Here is a 20,052-nt window from a genome sequence, read left to right as displayed (position 1 = left end):
TCATTTTTTGTAACGGACTCAACCCATCCCTCCCAACTGCATTAACTTTTTGTGTAAAATAATCATCATAATTTTCAATAGCTTGTAAGATGCATTTGAATAATTCCACATCCATTCAAAATCGACGTCTAAAATGTTCTGATATATATTTTGAATTCTCACCTTTGAAGCGGTCATTAATAATTAAATCATGACGCTCCTTCCTATCATAGCGAATATATCATCTTCTAGACGTTGATCCACCATGAGGACGCTTGTTGCCAATTAATGTTGTTGAAACTATCATGGAATCATAGATTGCAATGGTTTGAACTACATTATGAGTCATTTTGCTGTATGATTCATCCTCTTCAATTGGTTCATTTAAAAGTTCTTTGGTCATTGAAAAAGAATTATCACTTGATGATGAACTGTCAAAGTTAAATTTAAAACTTGATGAAGATATTGATTTGTAACAGCACCTGTAAAAAAAAAAAAAAAGAAAAAAGAAAAAACCTATAAAAAAAAAAAAAAACCTACGCATCAAATAGTAAAATAACGAAATTAACAAATAAGTAATAATAACTACTATAGGAAAGAAACTAATAAAACAAAACTTAGTGGATTAATTGTGATATTACATTACAATAAGCAAGATTACTATCCCCTTTATAATGACCACCATCTACTATCAAAGCATAGAACATGAATAAAAAATAAATAGGATTGTGCATTAAAGCTACAAAGCAATCGAATACTAGCATAGAACATGAATAAAAAATAACTTGGATTGCTCTTTCTTTTTAGTTTATTTTCCTAATATAAAAATTATCAGTCGATCGATTCATTGGGACCGGGTTAGCAAAGGTGCGAATCCTTTTACGCCATTGTAAAAAGTGAAAACTAACTATAATCATCAAATATCATATCTGTTAACTTATGACAAATGAATATGTAGAGTTACATAGTAACTAAAGTTTCTAGCTCATTTTGGAGAAGAAAATGGCTTAAGTAGGTCCTTCAATATAAAATTTTGGAAAACATATTAGCGAATTCAAATTTTCTTGATAAATCAAAAAACCATATCAATATTTGCAAAAGACTTGTTGTAGCAATCACTCAAAAAGTAAATTATGGATTTATGAGAAAAGGGAAAAAAGATAGGTACTATGTAATCATGTAAACAAGAAAGTAGCATCACAAGTGAGCTTGTTACACAAAATAATAATGGTCAAAATATGAATCTTTATTGACAATAGTTAGAATAAGCAAAGTCAAAGAAGATAAACAATATATGTAGTCATTGTATCTTATAAAAACATATATAAGCTAAGAAAATCGTAAAATTTTTGAATATGTAAGAGGAGATAGCAAAGTCAAAGAATATCAATGATGGACGTAATCATTGGTTCTTATAAAAGCATATATAAGTTAAGATATAAGCAATTAAACAAATAAATTAAAAAGGACAAAAAAAAAAGGAAAAAAAAACCTCCCATGGTTCATAAACAAAAGAAAGAAAAATTGGATTAATCAAAGTCCTCTGATTTCGCTAAGGGTGTTGTTGGTATGATGTACTAGGGGGTATTATGATGGATTGTATTAGCTAATACCACGTTTGACATATGAAAACACGAGAAGGGTATTGTATTACATAATACCCTTCCATGTTTTTTAAGAACGCGATGGTGTATTACCTAGTACACTTGTTTTTGCCTGTATAACCTAATACAACTCGCCGACCCTGCTTCTCCTCCCTCCCCCTCTGTCTCTGGTAAGTCTTCTGTAATTCTTTCTTTTTTTCTTTTTTTTCTTTTTTTTTTGGTTCTTACATCTTATCTATCTGCAATGTCTTCACCAATTTCACCTTTTTTTTTTCTTCCTATTTTCAATAAACCATATGAAAAAGCAGAACTAAGCCTACTGTTGCAATCGATCTGCTGATCTACAATCTACAATCGATTACAAGTAAGTGTTCTTAATTTTTATATCTTTCTTCATGGCTGACTATTGATCTACTGATCTATGTGTTTGTTGCTAACTGGGTTGCAATGTTTTTTTTCTCCTTTCATAACCATGAAAATGAAGCTTTTTTTCTCAAACAAACCGTTTGATTTCTACGTGTATATGAGAGAGAAAGAGAATTTTGCCCTTTATGTGTGTGTGTGTGAGAGAGAGAGAGAGAGAGAAAGAGAGAGAGAAAGAAAGAGAGAGAGAGAGAAGATTTTTGCCCTCTATGTGTGTGTGTGTGTGAGGGAGAGTGAATGGGTTTGTTCACTATTGAACATTTTCTTTGTTGTAGCACTACATTCAATAAACAAAAATCTTGAAGCCATGTGCAAAGACCATTCCCTCTTCTCTTGTTACTTCCCTTTATTTATCCTGCAAAATTGAGAGGAGACTGTTCCTTATTCTGCTGCTTGTTCCTTCCTTGGAACACTTTTTAATATATTCTTTTCTCTAGAGACATCGAAGCAGGTAGCTAGATTTATCTCTATATATGGAAGCCCAAAAAAAAAAGTTAGCTTAATTTTTAGCTAAAATATTGTTAATTTTTTTCCTTGAATATATTATTTAATTTATTTTTCCTTGAATATTATTATTTGCTTCATCATTTGGGAAACCATTAGCAAGCTTTGAATAAAAGTATGAAAAAACAAATTTCAATGAGGCCCAAGAAAAAGGTAATATAGGTAGTGAAAACTTTGTAAAGCTATAGCTACTATTGTAGTGAGTTATTTTCTTTTGATATATTGGATGAAATGGCCAGTTGTTTTTGTCTACCATAGCCTGTTAGTAGTTTATAATTAGAATACTAGATCTTACACCTTTTCTTAGTGTTTATCGTTTTGTTCAAATTTCTTACGAGCTCTAATTTTTGGGATCGATAGTCATAATTTAAAATGGTATATATCAAAACCTTGTTTATCAATAGACCTTGTGTTTAATACTTGATACCCTATTTGAATGTATATATTTGTTGAAAAGAAGTTTGGCACTCTTACATATAAGGGAAAATAATTTTGATTTATATATGATTTATTTTAGTTTTGCCCTTTAGTTGAGAAGAAATAAATAATATTGATTTATAAATGATTTACGCTAATTTTATCCTTTAATTTAATTGAAATATATAATATTAATTTACTTTTCTTATCTTATGGATAGATATGAATTAAAAAAACATATATCTGCATTTCTAATCATATGAGTGTGGCATTTACACATGATGAGTTTAATGTTGATGATGATGTTGTGGATACTAAAGACAAGACAAAGGTGTTAAAACAATCATATGCTTAGAGACCAAAGCTTTATTAGGCATGAGACGAGATTGAGTTATTTAGATAGTACAATAGGCAATAGTGATTTAGAATGTATAAATCAACTTCGAGTGGATAGAAGAATTTTTGGAATATTATGTGAGCTACTTCGTAATGATAGAAGGATAAAAAGAGATGGTATAGTATCTTTAGAGGAGCAAGTGTCTATGTTCTCATATAGTTGATAATAGATTTAAAAGATAGGGAGAAATAATTAATAGGTATTTCAATTCTATATTACATGGTGTATTACGGTTACAAAGTAAATTACTTCATATTTCAGAACAAATTCTTGAAAATTATACCGATGAGAGATGGAGATGGTTTAAGGTAAGCTAATAAAAGTGTAGAAAATTTTTAACATATTTGCATTATGTTGTTTATATACTAATTATTTATAATTTACATAGAATTGTTTGGGTGCATTGGATGGAACTTATATTAAGGTTCGTGTGTTCGAACATGATAAACCAAGTTACCGAACCAGAAAAGGAGAAATTACAACCAATGTTCTATGGGTTTGTTCCTATGACATGAAGTTTACTTTATTTTATCGGGATGGGAAGGTTCTGCTTCTAATTCTAAAGTACTTCGAAATGCAGTAACTAAGCCAAACGGGTTAAGAGTCTCCACAGGTATATAAAGATTTGTATAATTTAAGTGATTGAGTAATAAAATAAAAAACACATACAGAAACTAATGCTTTTCTTCATAATATAGGAAACTATTACCTTATTAATGGTGGGTACAGAAATGGGGAGGGGTTTCTTGCACCTTATAGAGGAACTAGATATCATTTATCAGAATGGCGAAAGGGTTGTCAACCTACTAATCCTGCGGAGTATTTTAATATGAAACATGCTTCAAAAAGCAATGTTATAGAAAGATGTTTTGGATTGCGTAAGATACGATGGGGCATTTTAAGGAGTCCAGCATTTTACCCTATCAAAACTCAATGCCAAATAATTACTATATGTTGCTTATTACATAACCTTATTAGATGTGAAATGTCTGCCGATCCAATAGAAAGTGAAGCAAATATAAATGATAGAAATTTAGAAAATAAAGTGAAGGATTAAGCACAATTGGTACAATTGAATCTTCAAATGAATGGTCAACTTGGAAGGATAACTTAGGAAGTCAAATGTATGAAGAGTGGAGAGGGAATAGGCACCATTAACTTGTATTTCAATTTTTGATATCTAGTAATGGAAAGGTTGTTTTGATATGTTAACATTATGTATATTTTTACTATTAAAGTATATTAGTTTAATTGATGTTTGTACTTGTTTATAAACTTATATATAATTTGTTGTAAATGTATTTAAAATTATTAATATGCATATATACATATATATATATATATATATATAGGAATGATGGGACAAAATAGTCAATCAAAATCAAGACGATCATGGAGTAAGGTTGAAGAAGATGCTTTATTATCTATACTTGAAGATGTAGTAGCATCTGGATTTCGATTTGATAATGGATCTTTCAAACTTGGAACAATGGTCTATGTTAAGAAAGCTTTGGAAGCACGATTTCCTAATTCGGGGATAAAAGCTAGATAATCCTCATATCGATTCAAGATTAAGATATTGGAAAAAATAATATTTAATTGTTTTTGACATGCTTAATACAATTGGGTTTGCATGGAATGATGCGCTCAAATGCGTTAAGGTAAATAGCGATGACGCATGGGATAATTATGTTAAGGTTTAACTTAAGGCTATAGATAAATTTATTTGATATAATATTTTGAGTGTAACAATATAATTAATTTTAATTTTTTGTGTTGTAGCATAACAAGAATGCTAAAGGATGGAGAGGAAAACAATTCCCTATATTTGATAGATTGGTCAATATCTTTGGAAAAAATAGAACAACTGGAAGGGCAGCTGAAACTCCCATTGATATGGTTAAAGAGGTAAATAGAGAAGATGATAACATAAATGCTATTGACATGGAAGAGAGCTCTCTAACTTTTATGCAAAATAGGTCAACTACTACTTCAACTCATAAAAGGGAAAACAAAGCATATTGTAACAATACAAAGGACGTTCTATTGGCTTCATTTCAGCATATGTTTGACAAATTCATTGATCAATTGAAGGTGATAGCAGATATCCTTGTGAAAGGTCATGAGGATCGATCTGAAATTTCTAATGAATTAAAAGATATGGGACTATCGGTTGAGGATCATCTGGATGTGTTTGGTGTTATAGTACAGAAACCTCATTGTCTTACTATGTTTAGGTCCACTCATGGTCTAGTTAGGGAGATGTTTGTGAGAAGATTACTTAACCAATTGAGAGAAGGTTCATCAAGCTTGAATGACTAACTTTGTTGTATTGCTTTGTGGTTGCATTCTATGAACTTTATTTAGTTGTAGTTTAGATTGTGTAAACCTTATTTGTTAGAGTGTTTTGGATTTTGGTATTGACTATGTTAACTTTTATTTGATTATATGTGGTTTGGTGTTATGATTAAACTCATATTTTTAAAAAATTATGTAGAATATTATTATGTTATGTTGTTATAACTATATATATTATATATTAATTTGATTTATAATGTAACATATAATTTTATTTTTTCTATATTTATAGATTGCATGTGGTGTATGGAACTGCTTATGTTGTTTTTAAAGGTCGAAGGGCAAGAATTTATCACTCATGGCCTGAATGTCAAGAACAAGTTAATGGATTCAAAGGAACATATACAAATCATATTCTTCACTTGAGGAAGTTTAGGACAAGTATATATTATACCTTCAACATCAAAGAGAGACTCTTTCAAATATATGCTTAAATGAGAATAATCAATCTCACCAAATTTATGAAAATACTTCGAATAGATGGAAAATCTTTCTTATTGTGTGCATTGTAGCAGCAACAGTCATGAGCATAATTACAAATATATTAAACTAATGATATGTTGTTTGATATATAATATGTATTGAAGATATTAATTATTAATTATGAGGAAAGACTTTTTTTTTATTTAATTGCCAATTTAATAATTTTTTATTTTTTTCAAAGTTTTGTTTTATTTTTTCTAAAATGAAAATAATATGGAAAGAGAAATATAAGATATTTTTGTAATGTTTATTTTTTTAGTAGCAATAATTTAAGAAATAAAAAATAATACATTACAATACCAAGACATAGCAAACACTGTATTATTCTATACAATCCAGCATCAAATACAGTATAAGTATAATATAATACATTCCAATACAATCCAATACAGTACAGCTTATACTAATACAATCTAATATTGCATACCAAATGAGCCCTAAAAGTATTTAGATATGAGCTTTGTGTATTTATCATATATTGACAATAAAAGAAAAGAAGAAAAAAAGAGGGAAAAAAAAAAAAGATATATGATTTAAGATTTAACTCAAGTTTTGATTTATTTTTTCACAATTTCTAAGTGGTGAATCGTGGCCCAAATTGGTTTGGATTCATAAACTATGGATGTAGTGAAGCTACAACTCAACATTATATATGCTTTTTTCAACAAAAAAAAAATTAATTACATATTTATTAAATGCAAGATTTAAGAAACCTCCATTTGAATTGTATAAAAGGGAAGGGAAAAAAAAATTACAAATAATCATAGAATAATGGAAAACATAGAAGAGATCCACGCCTTTAGAAACATAGGGATAGAAAAAGCTTCTTTTTTTTTTTTCTTTACTTTTATGAATCTGCCTTGGTTTTGCTGTCTCTCTGTTCATCAAGTTCACAGGTTTTGTTTGTATTGTTTCCTTTCATCAATCGCCTTTTTCAATTTATTGTATTTTAATTAAATATAATTTTAAAATAAAAAATTATACATCAGCATTTTATGATACTTTATACAGAATTTATTGGAGAGAAATTGTCAGGAAATATTATTTATTAAATGGTGAGAATGCCACATAAGCATGAACATTTTTTAAAACTTATGCCACATACACTCCAATAGAAATAATCATTGAAAATGCTCCAAGCAATAGATACATTAATAATTATTAGAGATGGTGACTTATAAATAATTAAACTCTAATTATAAGGATAGATTTTTCATGGTAATGCTAATACCTTTTATATAATTCCTAGCTGTAAGGGTGATATGTTAAAAAGTTTTCTTTTTTACACCCAAAACAAATTAAAGAAACTTTTCCCTTGCTGTTTTTGTTTTTGATTGCGCCTATATTCTGGCGTTTAATATCATAACTTCACAGTTCATACCATACAAGCTATTATTTTCCAATTAAACTTTATGAGAGTTGAAACTATGCTTTTACATCAATTTTCTTCTTTGTTTTGTCTCTCTTTTTTTTTTTTTTTTTCATTGGGAAAAAGGAGTTCATAGAACCAAAGAAAGACAGGCAAGTTCTTGCAACTTCTATACAAAATCTGAAGAATCTTCCTTGGTAATTTTTAGTCCTCAGTACGCTTTCAAATGACTTTCAATGCCTGACTAAAATTATTATTATATTTCTTCTTCTGTTATGCACTATAGTATGCATGCTCATTGAAAATGTAATTATCTGTATTATATCCAGTGGCCTACTATACATCAAAAAGCCAACAAAATTTAATACTAAGAAATCCATAGGATAACCAACCTACTAATTAAGTTATTAGTATCTATTATCTAATTAACATAGTTATTAAGATCTCATTAATCATCAATTAAGCTTAATGATAATACGTTACTTGAAAAAGTCTGATTTGACAACAAACACATTAGTAACAAATTTTTTTATTTTTTTTATTTTTTATAATTTTATGTGAGAGGATTCAATGTTAAAATTTCTGTCCCAAAAACCTGTATTTTTACTATCATATATATATATATATATATGTTTTTTTTTGTTTTTAAGAAACTACATTTGTAACACTTGAATGTTATGGCACTGCATTCTCTCTCATTTTTTAGATTCTCATTGTGGCATGGAAATTGATTGCAAATTATATGATAAAAATAAAAATAAAAATTCTTGTACTATTTTTTTGGTTTGGGACCCCACTGAACAATGTGAAGCAGCAATGAACCATCCAAGATAAGGCAAAAGATAAGGCTCCCAGACAATATTACTCACTTCCATCACAGAATTCCTCAACACCCTTTTGTGCGTACAGACATATATAGCCCTCGATTTCTATTAAGTCCCTTAGTCCAACTCAATCTCACCGCCTTATAAATACCATTCACAATCCCCAGAGAACCCAGCCAAATATAGCCATGGCCACCACCACTGCCGCTGCCACGTCATACTTCTTTGGAACCCGTATCCACAACCCGAGTCGGGGCTCCGGAAGATTCCAAGCCCGTTTTGGCCTTCCCAGCTTCGGCACCAAAAAATCCCCACCAACTCCCAAGAAGAAACCCGAGCCCACAGCAATTGCCGATCGTCCCGGAAGATTCCCAGCTCGTTTTGGCTTTCCCAGCCTCGGCACCAAAAAATCCCCACCAACTCCCAAGAAGAAACCCGAGCCCATAGCAATTGCCGATCGTCCCGTTTGGTTTCCGGGAGCTGAGCCGCCGGAATGGCTCGACGGCACCATGATCGGAGACCGCGGTTTCGACCCTTTCGGGTTCGGTAAACCCGCGGAGTACTTGCAGTTTGATTTGGACTCGTTGGATCAGAACCTGGCTAAGAATGAGGCTGGAGAGATAATCGGAACGAGGTCGGAGACGACGGAGGTCAAACCGACGCCGTTCCAGCCGTACACTGAGGTTTTCGGGTTGCAGAGGTTCCGTGAATGCGAGCTTATTCATGGAAGGTGGGCCATGCTTGGAACGCTCGGTGCGCTTGCTGTTGAAGCTCTCACTGGTGTTTCATGGCAGGACGCTGGAAAGGTTTTCTTTGTTTATTTATTTATTTATTTTCCGGGTTCAACATTATTTTCTTATTGTTGATTTCATTTTCCATCAACATGAATTAATATTTTATAATAATTATCAGGATATCCACAAGTTATTATATAAGTTAACCAATGGCAACTATACTAATCATAATAAAAACAATAGCTTAAACAAAAACCCATTGCATTGTATTGTATTTTTTTTTTTTTTCTGAAATAAAAATCTATATTATTCCTAAACAAAACACTAAAAGTACATCATGGAACTTAGATCAGTTTTTTTGGACTCAATAATAATGGTTGTCTGTATCAATCTAGCTAAGCGACGAAGATAGATAGAGACTGAAGCTCATGATCAAAATACATGGTCGAGCTTTTTCAACAACGTGTCTTCTTGCTATCCATAATATACAAATCCTAGAAACCATGATAAAGACAGCTTCAAAAATCGACACTGTTTTAATTCAACTTTTACATAAAATCCAATTCATAGACTTAATTACGTTTTAAATTGACGCTGATTTTTTTCGTTGTATTTTTATGGGATTTTTTTTTTTTTTTTAAATTGGTTTGGGTAATTCAGGTAGAGCTGGTTGAAGGGTCATCATACCTGGGTCTACCACTACCATTCTCATTGACTACATTGATATGGATAGAGGTGCTCGTAATCGGGTACATTGAGTTCCAGAGAAATGCTGAGCTTGACCCGGAGAAGAGGTTATATCCGGGTGGGCAATTCTTTGACCCGCTGGGTCTTGCAGCCAAAGACTCAGAGGAAACAGAGAGGCTTCAATTGGCAGAGATAAAGCATTCTCGACTTGCCATGGTTGCATTCCTCATATTTGGGATCCAAGCCGCTGTTACAGGAAAAGGTCCTATCGGTTTCTTGGCTACCTTTAATAAATGACCAACCACTTCTTTCATAAACTCTTTAATTCATTTGCCGATATTGAGATCTTAAGCCCTTGATCAGCCATATCCAACTTAAATTTTTATTTTTTTTCTACTATAATATTATATATATATATATATATATATTAGTTTTCTACAAGTGTTAATGGGTATGTCTCTGTACAAAAAATACTGAAGTATTTCTTTGGCCTAATCTGTTTCCTTTTTTGATGGAAGCCTTAATTGGTTACTTTTTTTTTTTTTTTTTTTTTTTGGCCTTAATTGGTTACTTGGTGCTGAATGTGTATGGTCATTTTGCAGCAGTTTGTCTCCGCATATACATACCCTATAATATTATATATAGGTTTTTGCTCTATTGTGAAGGCCATTTCCAAATTTATTCACGTTATAAGTTGTTAGTTATCCAACTAAGTTTTTCATATTAAATCAATAATTAAAGTGAATCCTTAAAATTTGATATGTCACTGCATTTTTATCTATATATATGCTTTTTATGCTCTTCAATGACACATTGCAAAAAAAATATCAATTTGTATTGTTTGGTAGTGGATTCCACCGTAATAAATTCTATCGATCTGTACCATTAAATAATATAATTTTTAATTTTCAATTTTTTAAATGTTAAAATTTAAAAAGAATATGATCCGACGCAACACTTTTTTCTTCCACCATTTTTTGCAAATGCTATTTTTTTTTGCATATGCCATTGGAGAAGTAATGCCAAAATTTAGCATTGACATTGGCATTTATCATTGAATAGGATATATCTATGCTAAAATTTGAAAATGTCGAGTAGCAAAATAGCATTTTGGAGATACTCTCAAAAGATTCAAAATTGGTGCCAAATTTGTCATCACATTTAGCATTGTCATTTTTTGGCATTGGATCCTACAATAATAAAGTATGTGGATCCATATTTTTTTGCTTTTGATTGCTAATAGGTAAATCTCATCACAGTTTAATAAAGTTTATAATTTGACAATGTTATTTTTTAGTGTTTATTATGAAAGAGCCTATTTAAAATTTTATATTGACAATTTACTATTAAAAAGTTCATATCAATGTAAAATTTTAAAAATGATAATGCAAAGTAAAATTTGTTATTAAAGTTTTATTTCACTGTACACATATTTTAAAGCTAATAATAAAGATACTAATAGTAAAATGATCAATATATTATAATAGGTTAATAAATAAATAAATATATATAAATATAAATTATTAATTTAGGTCATTCTAATTTTAATAGAATATGGATACATATTTCACTATATGTGATAAAAATATATAACTTTGATAACATCCCACCACATGTAGTAAAGTGATGGGGGGTGTATCCATACTTTATTAAAGTTTAAATATCTTAACGTAAAAATAATTTATATATATACACAGCTTTGTTATAAAAAAAATAAATAAATAAATGTTTACTTTATATAGTAAAAATTTAGCATTGAATATTATTTTAGGATGATCAATTTTATTCCAAACAAATACTTTATCACATAACTTACTTATATAATAAAAATATCAATTTTGAAACAAAATTGACTATTTTAAAATAATATTTGACATTAAATTTTTATTTTATAAAATAAGTATAATTTTCTATATAGTAATTACATATATATATATATATATATATATATGAAATTTTTGCCATTATGAACAAGGTGACCTAATTTTTTTATGGAGGATTGCTATTCTCTTGACATTTAAGTTTTGATCAGTTATATACAATTAATTATAATGATCGACTGGTCACATCTAGCTGTTGTCCACCATTGGATGGACCACCTCGTCCAAAGCAGCCTCGTCGTAGATTGTGTGCGCCTGCGCGAGGCCGTTGGCGGGCTTTTTCTTAAGGAAATTAAGAATGCATCGGAAACAGAAAGAGCTAAAGGTCTTGTTTGCCCAAAAAATTGATGAGTTCTTTGATTATCTAAATTATCGTCTAGAGTTTTGATTTTTGTTGAAGTTTTATTGTTTTGAATAGTGAAATTTGAGAAGTGCGAAAAATTGGAAAGGCAGAAGCAGAAATGAAAGTACTTAACCAAAATTAACAAATATGAAATGTTTCTCTATTTCTAGATATATAATTAACAAGTAACTAAAGGCAAAGAGTTAATTGTCATGAAAAATAATAAGTAATCAATTACTCAAAAAAGAAATTACAATCGTTTGATTTAATACTCAAAGTACGAAGTTAAATAAACATTGCTACTTTAGTAAACTTTTCTCTTTTTTCTTAGTTTTGACAATTTACATGATGATACAATCTGATGAGCAACCATAGGATTGGTTTTTTTTATTATAATAACATTTCTGAAACTATAATTATGACTCACGACCATACAAGCATGTCCGTTTCTCTTCTTCTTCTTCTTCTTCTTTTTTTTTGTGTGTGTGTGTGTGTGAGAAATACAAGCATGCCTGTTCAATATGATTAGAATGATTTTGACTATTTTAAACTAAATGTGATTTAATTAAGCTAGATTCAAACTTGTCCCATCCAATTCAATTTAGTCCAACATGGGAAAGATAGAAAATAAAGAGACTTTGGCCTAATACCCCTATTACCCCTATTTGGAACCTTTATTGAAATCTACCCATTTCCTTCTAAGTTTTTCAGTTTTATCTTCTCATGTTTTTAATATTTCCAAATTACCCTTTTTTAAATATCAAAAAGTAAAAATACACATGAAAACTATTTCATTTTTCCCTAAATAGAACAGGAAGAAGAAGAGAGGAAGAGAAAGGAGAGAGAATGGTAAAGCAGCTATCGGAGAGTTCTTCAGGAGTAGGGACGAGTGGAGAAAGCATCCTAGGCTCGGCAATCAGCTTTGCCATGCTCTTCCTGGTCTTGCCTCGGAGTCGCCACCTTAGGCGTCTACTTGGTCGGCGAGTAGGTCCTCCTCTTCTTCTAGATCTACTTTTATTCTAGTTTTATCAACTGTTGGGGAATAATCGGATGGGGGTTTGGTTTTAGCAGTGGGGTAGGGAAACGAGGACGGATCACATGGTTTTGTACTTGGGGATCAGGGAAACTCTCACGTCATACGGCTCCACCTCGAAATCAATACCTCCCCTTTCCTTTGACCATCGGGTCCTTGAACTTCCCACTTGGTAAACGGTTTTTTTCATTCATTCATTGATTGATTCAAGGTAGCTGTAGCTTGATTTTATCTATTAATCAAGTCGAAAGACTTCATTTTTGGGTTCTCCGAATGGATTAATTGAAAGACTTCATTTTTGGTTCTTCGAATGGATTGGATCATTTCTACCAATGAAATGAATGTGGAGGCCGTTCCGAATGAAAGCTTCTCCAATCTAGAAGTTCTCGTGAAGTGAATAAGATGCTGCTCCCCCTCCCTCCATCTTTTCTCACTTTGCTAATCTTTTCAGGGGGTTAGGTTAAGGAAAGCAGGCTAGTTGATTGGTGAATCGGACTCAGTGGAAGATTGTGGTCGATCTCAATGAAGTTGTGGGTAACAGTTGTTTTGGGTCTGTACAGAGGGTTTGAACATCCTTGAATGGAAAGCAAGAAAAGGGAGAGGATGGTGACGATGTATCGTGAATCCGGCGTCGCTTTTTATGATTACGGCATTCCGTTGCAGGTGGGAATATTATGTGGTGGTTGTTGCTACTGCTGCAATTAAGATAGCAGAAACACCAGAAAATGCTGGAAAGCTCATCGTTGTAAGTTTGAGCCTTTCTCCAAAGATATTTTATTTCACCTTATATTATAGTTATATTTGCACAATGGAACTTTTTGATTATGTATAGACCCAAATTCATTTGGATTATCTCATAGCAACATGACTTTTGAGCCTTGAGCTTCTCTCTCATCAAAGCTTCTTTCATTCACTAGACCACCAAATCTTGAGTAATGAATGGAATATTTAGGGGAAGGTTTGGTCTTTTGTTTCCGTTTTTTTCTCTCCAAAAAGAAAAGATTGATGAAAATTATAGTTATGCAATAAGCATTCAAGTGAATATTAAGATATTCAATATTTTGGGTTCCCAAACTTTACTGTCTTCGTGCATGATGATGGCTCTTCCACATTTTATTATACTCTTTTACAACAATCTTGTACCACAACGTTGTAGTTAGAAGTTAGTCAGTTTTAGTAACGAGTCGATGAAAAAACAAAGCAGTTGTCCTGTATTATTGTTTATATTTGGATGAACTATGATCATTATAGCCTTTAATAGAACTTGGATCGGTGTCAAGTTGGGTTAGTTTCCTAGAATTGTTAGCTTGTTCTTTTGCAATAGATTGCTTAATTTTAACTAAAACAATATATTAGGGCTTTCACATTCCCCCCGTACATTAGGGCAATGTCTGCAATTTAGAATTCTTTTTTTTTTCTTTTTTTGAGGTAATTATTTATAGAAAAATGAAATTTTAATCTTTTGTTTTCGGCTGATTAAATATTTATGAAGAAAATAAAATTTTAAATCTAAAAATGAAGAGAACTTATGTATATGCCAGGCGTTTATCCTTGTTACTTTAGAAATTACAAAGAAAATAAAATATTGCAAGTTCTATTTTTTGGTTAAAAAAGTTAAAAATGTATCTTGAATACCATAGTAGTAAGTAATCCAACTTCAATTTTTTTCTTCAATTCAATGAATTCCAAATGTCGAACCTTTTCTCTTCATTAAATACGAGGAAGTGGGTTTCATTTTCTGTCATGAACTTTCTATCTTTAAGAGTATTTTTATTCAAAATTGAAATTGTTTACTTTGATATGTTGGCTCTATTCAAAATTCATTTATCACTTTATTGTAAATCATTTTACAATGTAGTCCAAGCCTTTAAAAATTTTATTTTGTGCGTAATTTTTTTTTTAGTTTTAAGGATTGGATTTACGAAATTTTATTAAAAAAATTTGTGTAGCTTAAGTTTCTAAAGCGAGTTGCTACTGTTAAAGATGATGGGATAGTAGAAGTTGATGTTACCAGGGATATTAAACCACATAGTCTCAAGTTTGGAATTGGAATTGTTTATAATCAAACTGCTCATGAAGTTATGCGATCTCAAGGCACGTGTGGAAGAAGGGGCACTAATTTCTGAAAGAGGATGTATCTTACAAGGTAGTGCATGATTTGATAAAATAGTGAAGGCATATCTTTACAGCTTTTTAATTTCAGTTTGTTACCACCTTTATGTAATCTGGTTTTTAGTTAATATGTTGTTTTTTCTGTCAGAGATATTGCATATGTGGTAAAAAAATGTGAAAGTTATTTCACAAACACATGTATGAATATTTTGTTCTGCAATAGTAAGCATTACATCCAAAAATATAGGGACTTAAAATTTTTGGTTTAGATACTTGCTTCAACTTCTAGTTATTGTGAACTTGTGATGTATGTCTACTATTAAAAACAACAGGTTGAAAATCTATTTGGTTATCATGGATTAATATGTTCAGAGAACAGCTTGTTGAGAAATTGGTTTCTATAGTCTTGTAATCGGGTTTTTTTATTTAATTATAAGCATAGCATAGCAACTTCTTCATCGTAGGAAAGGCAAACTCTATTCAGAATGAAAGTTCTCATACAGGGTGGAGTTATTGTGTGACATTTCCTTCTTGGATTTTCGTACCTAAATCAAGAGGTTCTGATCCTGTTGCGAAATGCTTTTTATCTTTTTGAAGAACTACATTCATATTGAGTAAAACAATGTATATACAAGTATATATATCAGATAAAATCACATTTATATGTGTTTAAGAATGCTTTGAAAGTGGGGTAACGTCCTTTTATTAATGACTACCAATAAATCAAATGGATACAATAAACTTTTAAGACCAATAAATAATGTTTTCAATAATATATTGCAATAATGTAAGTTTACATAATCTTATCCGAAATAAGGTGTCTAGTATGGTACATCATTATGTGAAGATGCTGCAATGATCAGACTGCCTCTTCCATATGTAAAATAAAATGGTATCTGTATGCTACAAACAATATAAAAGAAAATCAGAAGCAAGTGTGTGATGATAATAACATTCTAAAATAGATAAGACAATGAACTTGTATGAAAGTAACGCACATAACTTACATTAGATGTTAACCATCCAGCAGGGGTAAGTAGAACATCAAAAAAATATTTGTCCACCTCAATATAATCGATAAAAACACTCAACCCTGTTGCTGCTATTCTATACCATTTATCAAATGACGTTTTTTTTGCTGCATCAATAAGTCGTTTGAGATTTAACTTAACCTCCTTACGCAAATCAGTGTATGGGAGATGATGTGTTGTGACTAGTGATAGACTAGACAAAAGAGGCTTTTCTCCACAAATTCATGTGTCATAAGCTCCACATCACATTGCCATTCCACTAACTGCTCATGTTGTAGACTATTGGCCAAATCAATACGATACCGATGTCATTTGTAAAGGTTGATATCCACGAGTATACGGCACTAAAGTTTATGAATCATCTACATGGGAGCTATTAAATACGATACGGTCAAGTGGTGTTTGACATTCTTCATCTATCTTCTTACCACTATCACCGTTCACGGAGCATCATATGCTTTTTCTTGATCAGAATCCATTCATCCTTGCTCACGATCAAACGGTGCCTACAGAGATGAGCGTCGCACTAAAGAGGGCGATGACTTTGTGTGCACTTTATGTTCGGCCTGCATAACACAATGGTTATTTTGTGGTTTAAAAAAAAAAAAAAAAGGCATTGATGAATAAGAGTATACGATTTAATCATAATGTAACCTTCAAGTATTATGTATGAAAACATGCAATCACCTTTGTAGTTTTACAAACTTATTTTATGGGTTAGTGTAATATGATACCTAATAATTCAGTTGGTCAATGAGGGAATCAAGGATTGTCCTTAAAGCATCCATTTTCTATTTTACCTTATCAAATTTGGCAGTCACATATTGCTTTAATTTGTTCAATTTTGCCTCCACGTGATTAATTTATTCAACATTAGTATCCGAAGACAAGTAAATATATACTAATACAACATTCATTATCTTATGTAATACCTATTTTGAACGTAATAATTGCATAAACTTACATTCTCATTTAGGGGGGCACTGGCATACTTTTCATCTTCGCCTGCATCTTGAGCATCAACGAATTCCTTGGGTGCCATCAGCTCCACAAGTGGTGGTTCTGCATTTGCATCTCATGTATGTTAACTGTTAAGATTCACCAATAATCCATATTTCTCTCATCTTTGGTGGTATCTAACCTCCAATGCACAACATACTGCATGAAATTAAAAAAAATAAAAATAAAAACACATCAAAACAAAAAAACTAAAAATTATATACGAGAATAAAACATATAGTTAACTTGAATGAAATAGAAATCAACTTGAATTTGATATGACAAACTTAAGTTTGGTAAAACATGTAGTAGAACTAAATTTGTCTTACATTGCTATTTGATGTAAATTAAGAATTCACATCTCTATGTTTCGGTAGAATTGTTGAATGCCATTTGACAATACGAGGACAACTAGTTTCATATCATTCGCGAAATTATTTACCAAGATCCAGAATGGCTTTATAACCCCACACCTGTAAAAGATAAAATATTGATGACCAAATTCAATTTCTAAATTACAATTAAATTTATATGTAATAGTAAAATGTACTTGAAACGCCAAAGGGAAACCCTTTAGATCGTAAGAGCTTAATTTGTTTTTCATTTTTTCTCCTCTATGGTGAAATGCATTGTGCAAGTACTCCACCATCTCCTTGTAGCTCAAAACGCCCCAAGGGTAGGAATTGAAAAGCTCGATATCATCAACCGTATCAACATAATTTCTATTAATTTAAACCCTTGGATCCATTCCAAGTACACCATAAATTAAGAAATATAGCAAAGCAATCTTCATTGTATCCGAATTGTTCTAAAAAATGTGCACTTTTGAATATTCTTTCCAACTCAGATGGTTTGAGGTTGAATTTATCTTGTAGCAGCCTCTTTCACAGGTCAGTAGATTTACTATTCAACATCTCAAAATCAAGGGGAAGCCAGTAAAACTTTAAACTGGTAATGAGTGCAAAATCCAATTTGGTGAACCGAACTCCTGATCCACCAAAGTTGAACTCAAGCACCTTAGAATTATTGGACATAACTCTTCTCCATAATAGATTATGAACTAAGTGTTCAGAGAATCTAAAGTTCTTCACTTCAAGCAACAGTCCAAAACATGTCTTCCTGTACAAATTCAACCGATCGATTGTAAGCACACTTCTAATTACTATATTTGCTTCCATCGCATTCCCAAAGGAATGCACCTTAGCTTTGAACGTATCTACTTCCTTGAAAATGCATTCCTTCCAACTTGGAGCTTCAATGGCTTGTAAAATAATTTACATAAATTGAATAGAAGTCAATCATTTGCTCACACACTATTTTCTCACCCCTACTTGAAAATAATATATTCAAACTAATTCTAATAAATATGCATTAGCATTTTTGCACTAGTGATATTTTCGATGAAGCCATTGGTAATCAAACTACAAAGAACTAAAAAAAAATTCCGATGGCCTATCGGCAATTACTGAAGACCATTAGGAGAAGTTTACCACGACTATCTACATTCATGAATAAATAGTTAAAAACATATTATCAATAAAATTGATATAAATCTCACCAAATTGAAAAATACATATCAAAATCTCATAATTTCGTATATTTATAATAAATATAGTAAAACACTAATGAGCTGTAATGAATCAGATCATACATTCAATGCACCAATATAGTCAAAAAGTATAAAACTTACCATCCTAAATGGGGAGAGGAGATTGGGACATTGACTAGATGCTTGGTTGGAATAATAGGCTTGGTGCTTTCCTTCTTAGATTGGGATTGCTGCCTAGAAGTTCGTTGATGCTTCAAGGAAGGTGGTGATTTCTTCCACCGTGTCTCTTTGCTTGCAGCTTCTTACTTTCCTTCTTCGATTGAGATTGTAGGTTCTTCTTTGGTGTTATTTTAAAGTACAGTCTATATATATATATATTGACAATACCAATCAATTTTTATCCACATTTAAACACATAGTCAAATATGTATACATATATAAATACCACAACTCTAAATTACAAATAAATAAATATATATATATATATATATAGATTTCAAAACATATATGCATTGAAATTATTCCAACTTTTTTATTACATATATGAATTTTACATGAATCTTATAAAACAAATGAAAAAATATCAAAACAATGCATATTGGTCTACCATATTCATTAAGAAAGATCATAATTGACCAACAGAAATAAATAAATAAATAAATATATATATATATATATATAACTATTTAGCTTCAAAAGAAACATTTTCAAAAAAGTTAAAAAACAAAATTAACTATAATTTTTTTTTTAAATTATAAACTTTTAAAAAATACATATTTTAATTTTTTTTAGCCAAAATTTAAAAAAATTGCTAATGTTATCATTGATGTCATCCACACGACGTGTCATCCAGACCAAACGATATGTTGTTCGTGTCATCCAGGCCAGACAACATGTCGTTCAAGACAAACGATGTGTCGTTTGACCTGAACGACATGAACAACATGTCACATGGCCCAGATGACACATCATATGTGTAACACCCCGTCCCAAAGTACAACGAAAAATTTTCAACTTTGACCGAGGTTGACCGTTGACTTTGACCGTTGACCGAAGGGGTCAAAAGTTGACTTTTTGACTCGGATGGAATTCTAGGTTGACTGAGGTACCATTACAAAGAACACGTTGGCACGAGTTCGTAGACTAGTAGCACGTCGAAAACGAAGCTACGGTTTGAAAGTTATGGGCAAAACAAGTCGAGATTCAAATTGTCCAAAAGGTGCCGGGAGTTGACTTTTTATGGTTGTAGAATTTTGCTTTGACTTTTGCATGGTTGTAAAGTGATCGTTTATACAAGTTCATAGACTAGCGGCACGCTTAAATTGG

General features: G+C 31.2%; 1 protein-coding gene across 1 annotated transcript; it reads left to right on the top strand.

Moving 5' to 3' along the window:
- Positions 1–8,317: 8,317 nt before the first annotated feature.
- On the top strand, positions 8,318–10,303 carry LOC107413851 (chlorophyll a-b binding protein CP29.3, chloroplastic). The gene is made up of 2 exons (XM_016021900.4): positions 8,318–9,164; positions 9,753–10,303. The coding sequence occupies exons 1-2, from the start codon at positions 8,547–8,549 to the stop codon at positions 10,074–10,076; spliced, it is 942 nt and encodes a 313-aa protein (XP_015877386.2). The 5' UTR covers positions 8,318–8,546; the 3' UTR covers positions 10,077–10,303.
- Positions 10,304–20,052: the final 9,749 nt, after the last annotated feature.

The sequence above is a fragment of the Ziziphus jujuba genome, chromosome 8 (genome assembly GCF_031755915.1).
Source record: "Ziziphus jujuba cultivar Dongzao chromosome 8, ASM3175591v1".
In the NCBI taxonomy this organism is placed as follows: domain Eukaryota; kingdom Viridiplantae; phylum Streptophyta; class Magnoliopsida; order Rosales; family Rhamnaceae; genus Ziziphus; species Ziziphus jujuba.
This window is presented reverse-complemented; position numbering and strand designations above follow the sequence as displayed.

Excerpts from the sequence above, each read along its gene's own strand:
- LOC107413851 (XM_016021900.4), top strand. The coding sequence starts at position 8,547 with ATGGCCACCACCACTGCCGCTGCCACGTCATACTTCTTTGGAACCCGT. Across the intron at positions 9,165-9,752 it reads CATGGCAGGACGCTGGAAAG|GTAGAGCTGGTTGAAGGGTC; the intron begins GTTTTCTTTGTT and ends TGGGTAATTCAG.